Source organism: Dipodomys ordii, unplaced genomic scaffold (genome assembly GCF_000151885.1).
Source record: "Dipodomys ordii isolate 6190 unplaced genomic scaffold, Dord_2.0 Scaffold10, whole genome shotgun sequence".
NCBI lineage: Eukaryota > Metazoa > Chordata > Mammalia > Rodentia > Heteromyidae > Dipodomys > Dipodomys ordii.
This window is the reverse complement of record NW_012267226.1, coordinates 10,949,893-10,970,783: the sequence shown is the minus strand read 5'-3', so window position 1 is coordinate 10,970,783 and position 20,891 is coordinate 10,949,893. Positions and strand designations below refer to the sequence as shown.

The 20,891-nt window shown below is 40.3% G+C and overlaps 1 protein-coding gene across 1 annotated transcript in view; it reads left to right on the top strand.

Annotated features, from left to right (window-relative positions):
- Window positions 1-4,123, top strand: part of Ccdc15 (coiled-coil domain containing 15) — a 47,410-nt gene extending 43,287 nt beyond the window's left edge. The window contains exons 12-14 of the mRNA XM_013009466.1: window positions 546-719; window positions 1,472-1,620; window positions 3,470-4,123. Of these exons, the coding sequence (XP_012864920.1) occupies window positions 546-719; window positions 1,472-1,620; window positions 3,470-3,645 (499 nt within the window). The 3' untranslated portion in view covers window positions 3,646-4,123. The remainder of the gene's footprint in view (window positions 1-545; window positions 720-1,471; window positions 1,621-3,469) is intronic.
- Window positions 4,124-20,891: the final 16,768 nt, after the last annotated feature.

The window sequence follows — 20,891 nt, the reverse complement described above, 5'->3', positions numbered from 1 at the left end:
CCTGTGCCACCGTCTATAAACTTTAAAGACAGCAATATCTGGAAGTTATGGGACTTGGCTTGGTTTCCCATCTGTCAGGGACCACTGTCTTTTGTTGGTTCATGTACAGTGTCTTGAAAACCATTGTTTCTTGTATTTTATCTGATTTAATTTTTTATTATTACTTTTTAAGTTTGGGGATTTTTTTTTTTGGTTGGTTAAGGTTGTTTCGTTGTTGGGATGGTGGATCTGTTCCTGTTGGAAACTCCATTTTAGAAGCAGAAATCCTAACTACTAGTAGTTTTAACTTGAGAGGGTATTGTGCTAGAATTCTTACAGAAAAATCTCTTAAGTAGTCACTACTGATTTCTTCTTGAGAAGCTATGTATATAGATAATCATAAGATTAACTCAAATCCGCAGGAATTGTTGAAGACATTCTTGGGGTATTAAACTGACTTCCTGATTTCCTTGCTGCTTTATGCATTTCTTGTTATTTGATCTAGAAGCTAATTTTAAAGAACAATTTAATGAAATTCCTCATCATGTTATGATTTTTATCCTCAGAATTAAGAAAAGGAAAGAGCAACAACGTTATGCTGAAGAGCAGAGGATCCTGAGAATGAAATGTCATAAAGAACCACACTCTGAGGAGATGAGTGACCTTTTAGCTCAGTTACAACTTGAAGAAATAAAAGGAGCCAGAGAAAAACAGCAACAGAAAGAAAAAGAATACATCAGGTAATTTGAAACACATTGCATAAAGTTCTGGCTAACTGTAGAGGAGAATTATAGGAAGTTGTTCTTAATTTTCTTAAAAGATTGATTGATTGTCTGGGCACCAGTGGCTCATATCTGTAATCCTAGGTACTCAGGAGGCTGAGATTTGAAGAGGGGCAAGAAAGTCTGTGGACTCTTACCTCCAATTAACCACAAAAAAAGCCAGAAGAGGAGGTGTGGCTCAAGTGCTAGCCTCGAGCACAAAAGCTCAGAGACTACCCAGGCCCTAAGTTCAAGCTCCAGGACCAGCCTCCCCCAAAATGGGGGGAGAGGGGGCTGGGAATGTGGCCTGGTGGAATGCTTGCCTAGCATGCATGAAGCCCTGGGTTCAATTCCTCAGTACCACATAAACAGAAAAGGCCAGAAGTGGCACTATGGCTCAAGTGGTAGAATGCTAGCTTTGAGCAAAAGCAGCTCAGGGACAGTGCCCAGGCCCTGAATTCAAGCCCCAGGACTGGCAAAAAAAAAAAGATTGACTGTGTCATATTGTTCCTCCTTTGGGGACATACAACTTTGACAAATGTACTGATTGGCTAATACCTCTTGGGAATAGCGCTGCATGTTCCTTCGTGCTGTTTCCAAGTGCAAAGAGGAGGAATCAAGGTGCAGGGATAAGAACTAGTTTTAACAGTTAAAGCTGGTTTAAAGCAAGATTCATGTTTACTTTTTGCCTGTTCATGTTCACTTTACCTCAACATAGTCTATTTTTCTAGATATGTGGAAGCTTTACGAGCCCAGGTCAAGGAGAAAATGAAGCTGTACAATATCACTTTACCTCCGTTATGCTGTTGTGGTCCTGATTTTTGGGATGCTCATCCTGATACCTGTGCCAACAATTGTATTTTCTATAAAAATCACAGAGGTAAGTTTCTTGAAAGAATAGATGGGATCTAATAGCAATGTAGAAAAAAAATTAGAGTAGTGACTGTGGTAATTTAATATTTACAAAGTACTTAATATATATTAGTGAATTTACTGATAATCTTGTAATCCTAGCTACTCAGGAGGCTGAGATCTGAGGATCACAGTTGAAAGCCAGTCCAGACAGAAAAGTCCTTGTGAGATTCTTTTTTTTTTTTTTTTTTTCGGTCGTGGGGCTTGAACTCTGGGCCTGGACACTGTTTCTCAGCTCTTCAGGGTTAGCGCTATACCACTTGAGCCACAGCACCTCTTCCGGTTTTCTGAGTGGTTTATTGGAGATAACAGTCTCTTGGACTTTCCTTCCCCAGCTGGCTTTGAACCACGATCCTCAGATCTCAACCTTCTGAGTACCTAAAATTACAGGCATGAGCCACCAGCACCTGGCTTCCCTCTGAGACTCTTATCTCCAATTAACCACTCAAAAACCAGAAGTGGCTCTGTGGCTCAAGTGGTAGAGCCCTAGCCTTGAGCAAAAAAGCTCAGGGACAGTGCCCAGGCCCTGAGTTCAAGCCCCACAACCAACAAAAACAAGCAATTATTTGAGTGATAATTATTACAGTGAATTTTCTTTTTTCCTTGAGTCTTGTCATCATCTTGTCCCCATTTATAGTGGAAAAATAGTTCCAACTCATTCCATTGTAATTGTTATTTTTTAACTCGAGTACAAAAGAGTTTTTTGGGTGTTTCTTTTGTGCTGGTACTGGGGCTTGAGCTCAGGGCCTGAGAGCTGTCCCTGAGCTTCTTTTTTGCTCAAGGCTCACGCTCTACCACTTGAGCCACAGCTCCACTTCCAGCTTTTTCTATGATTAATTAGGGATAAGAGTCTCATGGATGTTTCTGCCCAGGCTGGCATCAAATCTGGAGTCTCAGATCTCAACCTCCTCAATAGCTAGGATTACAGATATGAACTACTGACACCAAGCTTAGAGGATAAAAGTTTGATTCTTGTGTTCATCTAAGTTAGCACTCTGTCTTCTAGTTGAATCCTCTGATTTCTACATACTTTATGTTACCTAATATAGACTCATCATATACATTCATATTAGACTGCTAACCAGTTCTGCTGGGACAGTGAGGCAAATGAGGAAGTCTGTTAGAAGTGGCAGTAGGACCAAATAAGAGTCCTTCCTATTGTCACTAATGTTTCTTGCTCATCTACTGAATTATAGAGTGCACAGGTTCAGTAAGCACATGTAGGCCGCATGTACATACTGAAACTGTCAGTATTTAAATTCCTAGTATTCCTCACCTGTATGGAATGAGTTTCTGTCAGTCCTGTAAGTTATTTTAAAAGCACAAAGCTCACATTAATTTCCCTATTCTAAAGCCTCGAAGCTCTTATGACAGTATAAAATGCATAGCGTATTTTCTGTGTCCTTAGGCCATACTTTAGCTTTACCAAACTTACTATTTCCATTTGTCATACTTTTGAACACCCTTTATACCTCATATGTACCTAGGACTTCTTTAGGACCATTAATCCTTCAGGGCCCACCTTAAATGGTACTGCTGAGAATGTATGCTCCCTCCTCAGTTACTCTGTTCATTTCTGACATCACTCTGTGATGACATGGTGTATATGCCTGGAGGCTGGAAGTACTATATTAAGACTTAATTTTTTTGTGTGTCTCTGCTCTCCGTTCTCTTGTCATGTTGTAAGTACTGAATGAATATTTATTAAAGTTAATACCTATGAAATTCTGGGTAGAGAGTAGTACTAATAGACAAGTGGGTAATCGAGTTTATTAGAATTTGACTTTATTCATCACTGTGGAAACCTTTATTTGCAGCATATAATCGGGCATTATATTCAGTCATCAATTCTGCAGATATCTCTGAGGGGAACTCAACTCTTCGAAGTGCCATTCGTAATTTTGCTTCTGCAAACAGACGGACTTTGAAAAGAATCTCTAATAAGAATCAGAAGTCAGCTGAAACATCAAGTAGTATTTCAGCCTCCTCCTAAATTCATCTCTGAGAAATTACCGAGAAAAACTATAAAGTGTATAAGGTGTTGTATCTGGAAAGAAATACTGTTGTACATAGTAATTATCTTTATAATTAGATATCTGCTTTGGGACCAAGACTGAAAATTGACTCAAACATGTCTCTTTTTTGATCAGACAGGTAAGGTTTCTCTTATCTTGCTCTGATCAGAGGACCTTATGAGAAATCTTTCTAAAACTGTCTTGAGCCTTGACCATGTTGAAAATGTCTGGCTAAAGCAAAAAAAAAAAAAAATGATGAAATGGGTTTCTGAGCTTTCCCAATTTTATATAACAGTTTGAATTTGGTATATGTTTCCTTCTCAAAAATTTCTCTCCTTTTTTTTTTATTTTTTAATTTATTGACTCTCCCCTTTCAGTGAAGTGAACCTCAGAGTCTTTTTTTAAATATATTTTTTTAATTGTAAAAAGTCAAATAAATCCTCTATCTTTTGCATATCTTTTATGTGAAATAATTGTGAGATTTTAAAAAATGAGTTAGGAAGCTTTATTTCTCTTTCTTAAAAATCTGGTGAACTTGGATCAAATCAAGTAAGAATTTCCATTTCCAGTTTTTAGTATATTCACAGGGTTGTACAACCTTTACCACTGTTACATTTTCACTACTAAAAAAAAAGCTCCATTATCTAGCAAGATTTGAAGCAGATACAGTGTGACCATATTCATAATAGCATTCTTCATAATAGCTAAAAGGTGGACATACCCCAAGTATCCATCAGTAAATAAATGGATAAACAAAATATGGAGCATACTTACAAGAGAATAGTTTTCAGACTTAAAAAGGAAGGAAATCTTATTGTACGTTAAAACATTATGCTAAGTGAAATCTGTTAGTTCCAAGAACAAAAATATTGTATGATTCCACTCATTTAAACTGCAAAAAGTAGACTTAGAGAGAGAGAAAGCAAAATGCTGGTTGCCAGGAGCTGGAGTTAGGAGGAAATAAGGCGTTATCATTTAATATGTGTAGAGGTCCATTTTATTGGATGAAACTGTGTGAATATTTAACATTAGGGACTGAACTGTACACTTGAAAATTGTTAAAATGGCAAATTTTTGGTTATGTGTTTTTCACCATAGTCAAACCTTTTTTAATAATTAAGAATACAATGAATGTATCAGTACCCCTTCTACCCCTGAAACTCACTTCTAGCTCTTAACACCCACTAAACTATTTTCTGTATCTATCTATATATATATATATATAGATTGGCCAGATCTTGTAAATGGAATGTGAAAATGTGATCTCTTGTGACTTTTTTATTTTCATATAGCCTCATGTTAAGATTCAACCATGTTACAGCATGTATCAGTACTTCATTGGTTTTTATTGTTGCGCAATATACCATTCTATGGATAGACATTTTATCTATTCATCAGGTAGTGGACATTTGAGTTGCTTCTATTACTTGGTATTATGAGTATTGCTATGACCAATTGTTTGGGATTTTCTGTAGATACATAGCTTGATTTCTTGGACATATACCTAGGAATAGAATTGCTGGGTTATATAGTAGTTCAATGCTTAGTGTCCTCCTGAGAAAATGCAAACTTTCTCAAACACCAAAATTTAGAGTAAAGATTCAAATTCACATCTTCACCAATCCTCTGACTGTAGCCATCCTAGTAGTTGTGACCCAGTTCCTTACTGTGCTTTGAATTTGCATTTTCTTGATGGCTTTTGATGTTGAACATTTTTTCAGGTGATTGCATGAGTACTTGCCTAATAGTATAAGACCCTTAGTTCAATCTTCAGTACACTAAAAGATAGATAGATAGATAGATAGATAGATAGATAGATAGATAGATAGATAGATAGATAGATAGATAGATAGATAGATAGATAGATAGATAGATAGATAGATAGATAGATAGATAGATAGATAGATAGATAGATAGATAGGATGATAGGATAGATAAAAATTAAAAGAAATAGGCCAAGTGGAAACACTTGTGATTTTTTTTTTTAAGGAGCAATCATTGAGTCTATACCCTTTCTCAGGTTGATGAAATTGCCTTCGTTTACTAGTTTATTTTTATTGTTGTTGTTGTTTGCTATTTGTTTTGTTTTATTTGTGCCTTTGTGGTAATAAGGCTTGTACTCAGAGCCTGGTATCTGTCCCTTAGGTTTTTTGCTCAAGGCTAGTGCTCTACCACTTGAGTCATAGCTCCACTTGTCTTTTTAGTGGTTAATTGGATATGAATCTCAGGGACTGCTACGTTCGAGATGAGAGGAACAATTAAATTTGGATCTAGAATTTGCTTGCCTAGCATATGTGAAACCCTGGGTCCAATGCCCAGCAAGAAAGGCAAGGAGGGAGAGAGGAGGAAGGGCATTTCAACCAAATAAGAATGGAAACTTTCCTTAAGGACTGATTCGTTTACTCTCCTCAGATTTCCTATTGGCTTTTCCTTTTTCTCACTCTCAGATGGTGATGTGGCCTTCATCAGTAAGACAACCAATAGACAAACTGGACCTTGCACAAGTTCCTACCATCATACCTATCACCTATTTATATCTGTTCAGTGGTATTACTATAGAAGAACTCTTTGTTCTGTCTTGGCCTACTTTAACTGATGGTTAGATTCAATTCCCTTCTACCTACTTAAGAATGTTGCCTCAGCATTTCTCTTTTCTGCATCATTAATTATTCCCTACTAGACTGTCTCTATCATTATACCAACCTGTTGTAACAACTTCTCTACCTTTATAATCAAATAACCCCCCCCCAAATGAAAACATTACCTTTCTTTACCACACACCCTTTCAGCTATCACTAAATGTCTTTGCTTCCTTTTTATAACAAAACCCCTTGAGTTTTCTGTACTTCCTACTTCTGTTCATTCTCTTGACTGCATTTTAGTAAGACCATTGGTCTTCACATCTCTATTGAAAATACTCTTTTCAAGCGAGGCATGCTGCCACACACCTGTAATCTCAGCACTTGGGATTCGTGAAGACCAAGAGCTCTAATATCATGATTAAACAACAAAACATGATCAAACCAAAAGACTACTTAAGGTGACTTCAACATTGCTAAATCCAATTGTCATTCTCAGATTTCGTCTTACTTCGCTGATAAAATTAAACACACTTGATCTGTCTTTTCCCTTGAAAGTATACTAGCACTTAGCTTCTGCACTACCAGAGCCTTTGATCTCCCTCCCAACTTCAACTGGCCATTACTTCCCAGTTTCTTCTCCTTACCCCCATCTCTGATCTCAATATAGTGTCCCACAGCTTAGTCCTTGGATTTCTTTCCCATCTTTTCTTTTGCTCTTTTTCTAGTCTCATGGCTTTAAATATCATCTGTATAAGGATAACTCAAATTTATTTCTCGGACTTTGACCTTTCCTCTATACTCCAGATTTATAACTCATAGAGCCTAGTTGACATTTCTGCAAAGTTAGTTTCCTTCACATTTGTACTTCCTACAGTCTTGCCCATGTCAGTTAGCCCAGCAGTTCCAGCTGTTAGTGAGACCCAAAACCTTGTATGGACCAGTGATTCTTCTTTGTCTTGTCCTTCATCACTCCATCAGCAAATTTTGTGTATCCCTACATTTCACATCTTCACTGCCAAGATACCTGATCCAAATCACCTCTTTTCTCATGGATTATAAAGTTTTCTAAGTAATCACTCTGCTTACACCTGGCATATTTTCTCAGAAGCTGAATTTAACATCCAAACCAATCTTATGCTCTCTATTCCTTCATCTAATAATCCAGTAAATAATTCATTTATTGGCCAGGCATGTAAACCTAGCTACTCAGGAGACTGAGATCTAAGGATCACGGTTCAAAGCCAGCCCAGGCAAGAAAGTGTGAGACTCTTATCTCCAATAAACTACTCAGAAAACTGGAAGAGGCATTATGGCTCAAGTGATAGAGCACTAGCCTTGAGCTAAAGAGCTAAGGGACAGTGCCCAGGCACAGAGTTCAAGCCCCACAACCAACAAAAGAAACAACAGCAACAACAAAAAATTCATTTATTGAATGAACAATAAATGTCCCTTATTGTAGTCATCTTCATGTCAGTAAATGACAACTCAGTCCTCTACTTTTTGGACCATTAAAGTATGGAGTTTGAGTCGGGCACTGGTGTCTCATGCTTGTCATCCTAGTTACTCAAGAGGCTGAGATCTGAGGATCACTAATTCAAAGCCAGCCCAGGCAAAAAAGTCCTTGAGACTCTTATCTCCAGTTAATCACCAGAAAACTGGAAGTGGTACTATGGCTCAAGTGGTAGACCTCTCACCTTGAGCAGAAGACCTAAGGGACAGTGCCCAGCCCCAGAGTTCGAGCCCGATGACAGACAAAACAAAAAAAATTATATATATATATATATATACACATATATACATATATATATATATATATATATGTATACACACACACACATGCGGAGTCTGTTGACTTTTCCTTGAAAGCACAATCAAAATGAATCTGCTTTTCATGACTAACCCTGCTACAATCATGATCTAAATTGTGTGTCTCACCTAAGTTACTGCATTAGCTCCCTTCTGATTTTCTTCTATATTTGCCCATTATAGATTGTTCTTAGCACAGAACTCAGAGAGCAGTCCTTCAGAATAAGATCACATGCCACTCTGCCTCAAACTTCCTTTTTGCTACTCATCTTACTCAGGAAAAGCTGAGTCCTTACAAAATTTGATCCTGGGGGCTGGGAATGTGGCTTAGTAGTAGTAGTAGAGTGCTTGCCTAGCTTGTATGAAGCTCAGGGTTCCAGAAGTGGCACTGTGGCTCAAGTGGTAGAGTACTTAGCCTTAAACAAAAAGAAGCTCAGGACAATGCCCAGCCCCGAAGTTCAAGCCCCAGGACTGGGGAAAAAAACAAAATCTGATCCTGGTTTCTTTTGAAGCCTTATGTTCTGCAATTTCTTGCAGAATTCTTGCTCGTTCTTTTTTTTTTTTTTTTGGTCGGTCATGGGGCTTGAACTCTGGGCTTGGGTTCTATCCTTGTGCTCTTCAGCTCAAGGCGAGCGCTCTATCACTTGAGCCACAGCACCACTTTCAGTTTTGTAGTGGTTAATTGGAGATAAGACTCTCACAGACTTTTCTGCCCGGGTTGGCTTTGAACCGTGATCCTCAGATCTCAGCCTCCTCAGTAGCTACGATTACAGGCATGAGCCACTGGTGCCCAGTTTCTTGCTCATTCTTATCTGCCACTTTGACCTGGAATAGTTTCACTTTAAGACCTTTCCATATATTACTTGTGTATATGTATAGTATATGTGTGCGTGCGTGCATGTGCTGTTACTGGAGCTTGAACTCAGGATCTCACTCTCCCTTAGCTTTTTCAGTTTAAGGCTGGTGCTCTACCACTTTAGCCACACCTCCATTTTCCAGCATTTTGCTGGTTAATTGGAGATCTTCTCATGGACTTTTCTGCTTGGGCTTGCTTTGAACCTCAGTCCTCAGATCTCAGCCTGAATAGCTAGGATTACAGGTGTGAGCCGCCAGTGTCTGGCTCCATTGTATTTGAAAAATGTGATCTTCCCACACACTCCCCAATGCAAGCAATCCCTATCTCCTTTTCCACTTTTTGCTCATGGCATTCATTTATATCTGTAGAGCATACATCTTTAATTAGTGACTAGTTTTTTCTCTTCCTAAATTGCCTAGTCCCTGAAGGGATTTTTTGGTCTGGTTCTGTTCAGTGCATATTCAGTGTGAAGGCTATGCCTCACAATCAATGACATATGATTCCTTTTCCCAGTAATCAATCACAGAATCAAGATGATAATAGATATGATCTAGAGCTTTCCCCAGCTTTCTATAGATAATATGTGATCAGGACAGTTGGGACCTCTCTAAAATCAGTAGTAATTCTATATAATTAGTTGTGTTCCCTAATGGTTGTAATCTTTCTTCAGAAAGGCTGTTAGGAATCATTTTGCTTTGCTTTCTATTCTCTCATTGCCACTGTTGATTTAGGGCAAATAATGTCTTTGGGCAATACTTTTCTCATCTGTAAAATAGGAGGTTTATACTTCTTAACATTCTATGAATTTTTAATTATGTTTTATACCTTTGACTCACATTTTTCAGTTTATTTCTCTTCTTGGACTAGTGGTAGGTTTCCTTGTGTTCTGTCTCCTCTACTGTGACTCCAACACTGATCATATCAGAGTAGATCAACTTCTATGGGTTCAACTAGAACAGGAAGGCAGAAAGAAGGGCATGGAGAGCATAGGCAAGAGTTAAGAGGGGCACAACTCCTTGAAAACTCAGATTTACCTCTTACCCACAAGGGAACTTATTCATTGCCAGAACCCATATCAGGTGATGGAGTCATGTATATGATGGAGACAGATTTAGGATTGTGACAGTAGCAAGAATACCAGTTTTCTGTACTAACAACCATCAAAACCATGTAGGATCCGTTTGCCAATCCAGTCCAACCTGAGTCATGTTGTTCTAGTTGCTTTGATTTGGGAAACTTGTGCGTCCTCTCCCTTGGGTTGTTTCAGTATATTACTTAATTATCTAGGCCTCACCCTTACCTGTCTAGGTGTTTTATAATAGACAGAAGTGAGACTGTGAACAATTAGCTGTAGACTAGAAGCTTCTACTTGCTTATCATCTTATCATTTAAGGTGTAATAAAGGGTAGATAATATTTTTCTCTATTTACTTATATTCCACTTTTGGCAGTAAGATATTTCCTATGATTTCTCTTTTAAGTGTAATGAGTATAATGTGCTTGGTGGCCAATCACTGATATTTTTGAGACTTTTTTTTTTAAGACAAAAAGCATTTGAGCAATTTGGAAATAAAGAGGTCAAAAACAAGTGTCCCCAGGGCATCCTGAATCCTTTCTGCTGGTGAAAGATTATAAATATGTTGATTTAAGTCTTTAAAGCTTTCTTGAGGTGGGAATGAACTGTTAAGGGAAGGTGTCAAGGAGAACACATCAAATTGGTTCTTTCTGATTAAGGCAATTCAGTGTTGTATCTCATGAGTCATCTCTTCCAACGTCTCAAGATGACATCGCTCTTGTTAAAAGTTTTCATTCAGTTCTTGTCAGAGACACACACAAAAACGGCTATCACATCATTAATGGCTATACCTACTAGATAAGGTCATTCTCTGAACTCACTAATCCATCCTAGCATCACTAAAAAAGAAGCAGTTACTGTGTACCTCCTGCCTTCAATAAACTGGTTTTGCCCCCCAAAAAAGGTTGCAACTGAATATGCTCAACCCTTTAAGCTAACTTTCCTTTTTTCCTTCCTTTTTCTTGATGGTACTGGAATTTGAACTCAAGGCCTTGCCTGCTACCAGCGCTTTTTTGCTTTAGTTAATTTTTGAATAGAGTCTTGTGTTTTGCCTGGCCAGTTGGGATTATAATCCTTTTATTTATACCACCTGAGTCACTGGGATGGCATACATGTATGCTGCTTTATTGGTTGAGATAAAGCCTCACCAACTTCTTGCCTGAGCGGGTCTTGAACCATGATCCTCCCAAGCTCAGCCCCTTGAAGTAACTGGGAATTCAGATATAAGCTACCATGCCTGGTTTTTCAGCCTTTTAAAAATAGATTCTGGAAGAAAATTAAGCCCTAATGCTCTCAGGAGTCCATTGTATTTAGTAAGTTAATTTCTATTTGTTTAGAATGGTACTTATTATACCATCATGAGAGGATTGAGAAATAGATAATTTTCTAGTCTAGATGATCAGTATATAAAAAAGAAAAGCCTTGCAAATTCCATTTGTAGGGAATAGGGAGAAACAAATTATACCCTAAGGAAGCAGAAATCTAGAACCTGAGTCATTTTTTAGGAAAATGATAAAGTTTTGTCTGTGAGTGGCCTAAGTTTTTTCAATGGGGAGATGGTTCTAGAGAAAAACAGATTTGTAGCAGTAGCTACCAAATATGTATGGCCCTTTTCTAGAGAAAAACAGATTTGTAGCAGTAGCTTCCAAATATGTATGTCCCTTATTTGGATCCTGATGTGACTGAACAGTCTGGAAGGGTAGGTTGGAAACACTAGAAGAATTTTAATAGTGTGTAAACTATTTGGTCAGGTGTGCTGATGGTGTGTGGTTATACATAAGAAGACATCTATACAGAGATTTTTGGTAGCTAGTAAAGTATAACTGGATGAAATAATTTATGTCTTGAGATTTACTTTAATAAGAAGGGACAAAAAAGTAGATGAAGTTAGTGAAGCAGAATCTTGATAATAGTTCTGTTGACAACTTTGTAGGGCTCATTACACTGTTCACTTTATCATGTTTATTTGGATTGAAAAGGCATTTTATTAAAAAATCAAAACCTTGTGCCTGGAATGTTACCATCGTCACTGTCTTCCATTCCCCCTCGGTTCTGAGACTTTTGACATAGTTATTGTTAGGTCGTGACTAACCCTAGAGGTTACAACATTTTTATGGCCTTTCTATAAGAAAAACTCATTAAATATAAATGAGGTTCATTCCAGAGACAAGGTCTGCATGGAAGCGCCTTAACGTAGCTCACACCCAGAGCAGTCAGATAGCCAGCTTGCCACCTGGTTTTATAGAGTATATCTGGTGGAACATTCTTAGATCTGCAAAAGTGAAAGGAGAAAAGCTGCAGAGCCACAGAGAGCATGAGGAATTGAAGACAAAAAGGACAAAATGGTAACTTAGTACAGGCAGCTTGAAACTTTTAGGTGAGAGACTATATTTATGTCATTGAGTATATTTATGCCATTGAATTCAGGAATGGCAGAAAAAACAATTGCATTGAATAGACTCTCTAGAGATGGGAAAGTTGTTCTTTGAAAGCCAGGCAACAGTGGCTCACTCCTGTAATCCTATCTAGTCAGGAGGCTGAGTCCTGAGGTTTGAGGTTCAAAGCTAGCCCAGGCAGCTAAATCTGAAAGACTTTGTCTCTGACTATCAAAAAGCTGGAAGTAGAGGTATGGTTCGAGTGGTAGTGTGCCAGCCTTGAGCAAAAAAGCTTAGGGGGAGCACCCCAGTCCTGAGTTCAAGCCCCACTACTGGCACACAAAGAAAGTTGCTCTTTGATGTCAAAGCTCTTTTCTTGCTCTCCAAAGACTCTATAGCTGTGCCATACTTTCTGCTGTGGTTGACTGGTCATACCAGATGCTGGTGGCTCATACCTGTACTCCTAGCTAATCAAGGGGCTGAGATCTAAGGAGCACAGTTCAAAGCCATCCTGGGCAGGAAAGTCCATGAGACTCTTACCTCCAGTTAATCACCAAAAAAAGTTGCAGTGGCGCCATGGCTCAAGTGGTAGAATGCTAGCTTGAGCAAATAAACTCAGGGACAGTGCTCTGGCCTTGACTTTAAGCCTCAGGACCAGCGCACGCATGCAGCGCACACACACACACACACACACACACACACACACACACACAGACTGTGGTCACCATTTAAGTCCTACTTTCTATCACATGTCAGCTATGTGACTTAAAGCCAATTACTGAAGCTCTCTGAACTGCAACTGCATCATTTGTAAAATGGGACTAATAATGCTAATTCATAGAGTTATGAGAAATCTGAGATGGTGCATGTATAATAGCTAGCCAAGGGTCTGGCACATGGTAAATATAATAAATATTAAATGCTAATATCTGAACTACTACCTACATTATCCTTATTATCACTACCATTATATGTTCCCTGCCAGTCATTGTAGATACTATTCTTTCACATTCAAGAAGCAAAGCTTTTTTTCTCCTACATTGGTTGGTTGTACATAGAATCCTTGCTGGTTCAGATATTTTCGCTGGGAATGAGCTAATTGAGTATAGAAACATAGGCACATCCCGTTTGGTCTTTTATATTGCAGCTTAAGAGAAGTTTTTATGTCCCTAGGTTATAATGGCATAGCATTTGATTTGCATTTGGTTATTTGATTTTATTCATTGCTCCATCTTACACTAAAAGTCTTGTACAAGACTTTTGAAGATTAAGGGAAGAGATTTACCAAATAGATGGGTGTGTCTTTAAATTGTAAGTCAGGCCCTCTCTCTTGCTCAACCAGAGGGTTAACTGATGTTTATGTTTAAATCCTTCCTGGTTCAAAGCTCTAGGTACCCTCATCTAACTGAGATCCACCCACCTTATCATATTGCTAGGATTGACTTACAGTTCAAAGGAAAACATGCCTGCCTTCTGTTCCCAGGTGGGCATAGGGTTTTCTTCAAGGAGTTCAAAGCATTTACCATAAAGGTAACAAATACATTCTTTTAAGACTTATATTCTATACATAAAGCTCATTAAAACTTATATCCTATACAAGAGCTTGAGATCAGGTTGCTTCGTCAATGTAGCTCTAACCCCTTGTTCTTAAAGTAAGGAACTTCGGTTAGCAACAAATAAAGGAGACTAGAACAAGTAAGTCTAGGAGGGGGATCACAGGGAAGGAGGAGACCTGAGATTAACCATGGATCCAGAGAAGTAATACAGGATTGAAGCTTGAAGCAACACGATAAGAATCTGCAGTTCACACTAGTCCTGGTCTTTGAAGACTTAGTGATATTTGTGATTAGCCTAACAGATTTACATATGGTGGCTCAGCCTGGAAAAGCTGTTGATCAAGGAACATGGTCAGTAAATATGTGTTTTCTGTTTTCTACTGTCTGAAGCCCCTGCTCTACCCCCTTTTTCTCTTGACCATTGAATCCTTTCAGGACTTGTTGCCTTGAACTGATGACCCCCTCATCCCACTCATCTGCTATGCCTCATGCCTGTGTTTCACATAGTTGGCCTGGGCTTTGCCGGGTAAGATGATTTATAGGGAGGTTCACTGAGATCAGTACTGAGTTGGGCACTGACCATACTTCAGTCTCATGGGGTTCTCATGGGGTTAATGGCTTTTCCTTAGGACAGGAACTGAATGCTGGCATTTATGTTAGTTGGCAGGAGTGTCCCTTAGAATTAACTGGCCTTCTGCTTGCCTGAAATGTCCTTTGAATTAGCCTGAAAGCCCTACTCACACCTCCAGCTGTATGGAAACTTACATGTTTTCTCAATGACCTGTCCAACTGTAGTATTCCACCTACAACTGTTTAGCACATAGGTTTCTATCTTACATAATTGCCTATAATTGCTAAGAGATAATTCAGAAAAAGATAGTTATGACTCACAGTCAAAAATGATCAACGCTAAAGACTTCATTCATGAAGTAAGTAGATATTATAACTGATTTTAAGAAAATATAGAAATGTGGATAAAGGAATGCTGAATGAAATGCCCAGGTGGAGGCAAATGACCCTTTTCCAGTTTTCTGCAATATAGATTTGTAAAATAGTTTTAAAATGAGATTACTTTGGATGAGTTTCCTCCAGGGAAGACATGATTTTCTATCAAAATATAAAACTTTTCTACTGCTCCCCCCAAGTTTTGATTAAAAAAAAATTATCAAAGAAAAGCTTGATAACAAAGGTAAGACTATTTTCAATAGATCAAATCTGGTTATTTCTATAGATGCAGCAAAAGTGTTGGTTTGTGGGAAGTTTTTATAAGTAATCTCAGCTTTGGTTCACTAATTGACTGGACTTATATGCTAATTCATAGTTCATTTGTTTTAAATACAATTAGGTTTTTAAATTTTGGGGTGTATCTAGGCCTTAAATCTCACTCTGCAAGAGACAAGGACTTAACAAGACATGGTAAGAACTTGAAAAGCCGGGCACTGGTGGCTCACACCTGTAATCCTAGCTACTCAGGAGGCTGAGATCTGAGAATCATGGTTCAGAACCAGCCCAGGCAGAAGAGTCCATGAAACTCTTATCTCCAATTAATCACCAGAAAACTGGAAATGGCATAGTGGCTCAAGTGGTAGAGCTAGCCTTGAGCTGAAAAGCTCAGGAACAGCACCCAGGCCCAGAGTTCAAGCCCCGTGACCAACCAAAAAAAAAAACTTGAAAGACACTGATGTGTTTTCTAATTCTTCTAGAGATGAGCCTGTCTACTTCTCTGGCTAAAGCTCAATTATTAACTGGAAAGAACCTGTTCCAATTCTAGGGAGGAAAGTGAAAGGATTTAGTAAAAAGTGCTCATAAAATAGGGGCATACTGGGGGGAGGGGGGAGGCTGGGAAGGGATGTGAAGGGTAAACCAAAGGAGGAGGCTGCAATGCTTGGTAAGAAATGTACGCATTATCCTGCCCATGTAATTGTAACCCCTCTGTACAGTATGTTCACACATAAAAAATAAATTAATTAATTAAAAAAAAATAGGGGCATACTTTGACATATTGTAAACATTGAGATGAAATTTAAAGAAGGGAACACACACCTCTGGCCTGTAACATCGTTACTCAGGAGGCTGAGATCTGAGGATTGCAGTTAAAAGCTAGCCTGGGCAGCAAAGTGTACCTGCAATTAACCACCATAAAGCCAGCAGTGGAATGATGGCTTAAGCGGTAGACCGTTAGCCTTAAGCAAAACATCTCAGAGACAGCACCCAGGCCCTGAGTTCAGTTGCAACACTGGACTTAATTTCTAAGTCCTGCAGCTTGTCCTGTATATATTTTACAGCCAAGAATGCCAGTGATAAAGTAGGAAGCTCTCAGATTGGTTTTAGAGAATTTTTTTTTTTTTGAAGGGGAGCAGGTCCTGGAACTTGAACTTAGGGATGGGCTCTGTCTCTGAGCAACTTTTGCTTAAGACCTGCACTCTACCACTTAAGCCACAGTGCCACTTCTGGCTTTTCCTGAGAAATTTATTGGAAATAAGAGTCTCACAGACTTTTCTGCCTAGGCTGGCTTCAAACTGTGATCCTCAGAGCTCAACCTCTTTGATGTAAGCTATCAACACCTAGCAGGTTCATTGGGGTCATGGGGCTTGAACTTAGGGCCTGGGTGCTGTCCTTAGCTTTTTTTGCTCAAGGTTAGCACTCTACCACTTGGAACTACAGCTCCACTCAGTTTTAGAGAATTTAGATGGTTTTGCTGGACCAGAGGAAATTAAAAAATGGTCAGAGTGTCCAGAGCTGGAGTCTGACTGCGGCTGTAGACACCAAGGGGCTGCAGGAATAGTGTCAGCCCTTTTTCTGAAGGGCTGCTTTGTATATCCAGACCTTTAATCTTGCTAGTAACTGTCTTTCCTTGGAGACCTCCGGACCCTTGTTTATGTGGCGCCTCCTAGGTTTTAAGTCCTATGCTTTTGACTGCTAAACCTAATGTCCAATGTTGATGTGTTCAACCTGTTCTCCCTGTTTCATTCCTTTTGCTTAACAACACGACACTAAGAATGTATTCCGACCTGTAGATTCAAGAATGTGCTAGTGTAGCACAGAAAGGCATGTCCACAGGTCTGCGGGTGAATGGGTCCCAGTGACAAGCTGACCCCATTGCTAAGGAGGAGTCTGATCCTCCAAGAGGAGTGGCTATGAAAAAGCTGATATCTTTGCATCATTATTGTCTGTGTGACTCAGACATATCTGTTTTCCTCTGCAAGTTACATTTCCTTATCTGAAGAATGGGATGTGTGCTATCTCCTTATCATCCAGAAGTGCAGAGGAAGTGTTAGGTAATTAAAAAAAAAAAGCTGGGCACCAGTGGCTCACGCCTGTCATCCTAGTTACACAGGAGGCTGAGAACCTAAAGATCGCAGTTCCAACCTAGCCCAGGCAGAAAAGTCCCTGTGAGACTCTTATCTCCAATTAACCACCAGAAAACTGGAAGTGGAGATGTGGCTCAAAGTAGTAGAGCACTAGCCTTGAGCAGAAGAGCTCAAGGACAGCACCCAGGCCCTGAGTTTAAGCCCCACAGCCATGAATAAATAAATAAGTAAACAATCGTGCCATTATTAGGGCTTGAATTCAGAACCAGAGTGTTCTCCCTTAGCTTTATTCACTCAAGGCTGGTGCTCTACCACTTGTACCACAGCTCTAATTCTGGCTTTTTGCTGGCTAATTGGAGATAAGAATCTCTCCAGAGCCCAGACTGGCTTCAAACCTTGATCCTCAGATCTCAGTCTCCCAAGTAGCTAGGATTACAGGTATGAGCCACTAGCTCCTGGCTTAATCTTTGAATGTAGAGTTATGCTTATCTTATTCTTCCATGCATCATCCTTAGCACATAGCTGACAATCAACAAATGTTTGTTAAATGAGTAAATGATTCAAGGACTAGAGCCACCAAAAATTGTCCCCAGATTGTGAGTGTAGGCTGTCTGAGGCGCCTTCACTTATTGCCATATAGTCCTTGTTATCTCTCTTCTAAGCAAAGAAACTTTGGAAAATTATAACTTAAACATTTCCCTGTCCCTATTCTTCCATTCAGTAAAGACTACTTGCTTTTAGGTTGTCGTCTTATGCACATTCTTCTATCACTGGCATCCTACGATGATCTAGAAAACAAAGTTGCCTTGTGGTTGGCTTATGAGATTTCTAAAGCCTCTTCTTCAGGCCATTATTAATCATTATTGTCATCTTCAGTAAGCTCACCCTCTATTTTTGGCTAACTCTATCAAGGTTACCAAGCAAGCTAAGATCATTAACATTCATCAAGAAACAAAATCCTTTTGGATACATTGTCACCTTGCTTATCTGCTGACTGTGTTGGTTGGGAGGAATTTAACAGGAACTCTTATGAAATTTCAGCATCTGGCATTTAAGACAATGGCTTCTTTTATGTTCAGCACATGTTTACAATCATCAATGAGTTACCATGTATATAAACACATGCTATTTAAGATTTTACAGAAGCCAGGAGCCAGTGGCTCACGCCTGTAATCCTAGCTACTCAGGAGGCTGAGATCTGAGGAACCCCGGTTCAAAGCCAGCCCAGGCAGGAAAGTCCATGAAACTCTTAACTCCAATAAAACCACAGAAAACCAGAAGTTGCGCTGTAGTTCAAGTGGTAGAGTGCTAGTCTTGAGCTGAAGAGCTGAGGGACAGCACCCAGGCCCAGAGTTCAAGCCCCTTGACTGACAAGAGAAAAAAAAAAAGATTTTACAGGGCTAGGAATGTGGCTCAGTGGTAGAGTGCTGTCTAGAGTGCATGAAGCCCTGGATTTGATTCTCCAGTACCACATACACAGAAAAAGCCAGAAGTGGCGTTGTGGCTCAAGCAGTAGAGTGCTAGTCTTGAGCACAGAGAGGTTCAAGGACAGTGCCCAGGCCCCTAGTTAAAGCCCCAGGACTGGCAAAAAAAAAGAAAGAAAAAAGATTTTGCAGGTCAAACCTGTTAAACTCATTAACTTCTTTTAAGGACTCTGATCTTTTGAACCCTATATTCTGTTTTCATTTATTATGGCCATTGGGTTTTCTCATAGTGTAGTCATAGCTAACCCTAATATAATATGTAAGCTCATGCACACTTAATGATTCCTTACTTATCAAACGTACATAATATGGCCAGGCACTATTACACATATTATATGCATAATTTTTAATTCTTAACAGCCAACTTGTAGGGTTGATATCTGTATGAAAGAAATGGGAACTGAGTTCATAGAAGTAAGTGAGTATGTGAGACAGAAATGGCGCTGACTCCAAGCACATGTTCTTTTTGGTACCAAAAGGCCTAATATGAGCTGGGCACTGGTGGCACGTGCCTGTAATCCCAGCTACTCAGGAGGCTGAGATCTGGGGATGGTGGTTGGAAGCCAGCCCAGGTAGAAAAGCCTATGAAACTGTTATCTCCAATTAGCCACCAAAAAGGTGGAAGTGAAGCTGTGGCTCAAGTGGTAGAACACTAGTCTTAAGCAAGAAAACTCAGGGACAGTGCCCAGGCCCTGAGTTCAAGCTCAGAACCAGCATGTGCACAGGAGCATGCTTGTGTGTGTGCGCGTGCGCACACACGCACACATGCATACACACAGCCTTAAAAGATAGGATGAGTTGGATGCCGGTGATTTACGCCTGTAACTAGTTACTTGAAAGGGTGAGAGCTCAGGATCACAGTTCAAAGCCAGCCTGGGCAGAAAAATTCCACACATGATTCTTATCTCCAATTAGCCACTCAAAAGCTGGAAATGGTGCTGTGGCTTAAGTGGTAGAGCTCTAGCTTTGAGCATAAAGAGGCTCAAAAATAATAATAATGATGAACTGGCTTTTTGCTGGTTAGAGATGAGTCACAGACTTTTCTGTTTGGAGTTGGCTTTGAACCCTGGTTCTCAGCCTCCTGAGTAGCTAGGATTACAGGCATGAGCCACTAGTGCCAACTTTTGGTTCATTTGTACTCCAGCCTGATGGTTGAGCTGGGATGCCAGCTCACTCTAGAATCCTTTAATTAGTGGGGGCAGGGGGGTTAACCTGGAGGTACCAACCCCAGAGGTGTCCATCATACATTCTGGATCAGCAAGTATCTCCTGGGATTGCGCAGGCACACAAGTCATCTACCCTGAATAATACCTCACTGACTTGAACGACTTAAATGGTTGTGCTCCTAGGATCTGGCTGAGCTGCTGTGTTAACTCTTCTCCAGGCATTTCAGCCCCTTACATGGCCTGCTATTTGTGTCTGTTGCCTTTTTTCTTTCTCTCTTCCATTACCGCTGTCCTTGGCTTTGTGCCCTCTTCATTTCTGGCAGTAGATCTGTGCCCTTGACGGCTAGCATTGACCTAGGGTTTTACAAGTCTGCCTACCCTCCTTTTGCTTGATGCCAGGGCTGGTGCCAGCCCAGCCCATTATTCTGGGTCCTCCCTTGCTTGGCGGGGCTGTTGATTCACTTCCCCGATCGTGCTTGCAGACCTGGACACTCCTAGGAGTTAGGGCTGACACATTCCCATTTTATATTCTGTTAAGTTTACTTTTCATGGGCACATTCCCTTGCCACCCTCTGGAGTTCACACGGCTCTCACAAAACTTTGTTTTCATCAACCTGGGGCCTAAAACATGAGGCAAATACTCTACCATTGAGCTACACCCCCACCCCCCGCCCCATAACTGCTTTTTATAGGTAGAAAATGCCTTGAAATGTTCACGCCAGAGCCAGTCACGTCCATGAGCACATTAGTCCCGGCCCCGTAGCAGCTCCGGGCTGCTTGGCTTTCTCCCTCCAGAAAGCCAGGGCAGGGGAGCCCGCGGCGGGGGAGAGGGGTGGGTGATGAGGGTGGGGGGCTCCCTGCCGGCCCAGCAAGCCGTCCCGGAGACCTCGAGGGGGGCAGGCCCGAAGCCTGGAGAGAGGGGCTCCCCGAGGGCGCCCTCGCTGAGATCGTGAGACGGGGCCTCGGTGCGAGCCCGGGCGGCCCGGCCTGCCGGCCAGGGGGCACCGCGGGCCA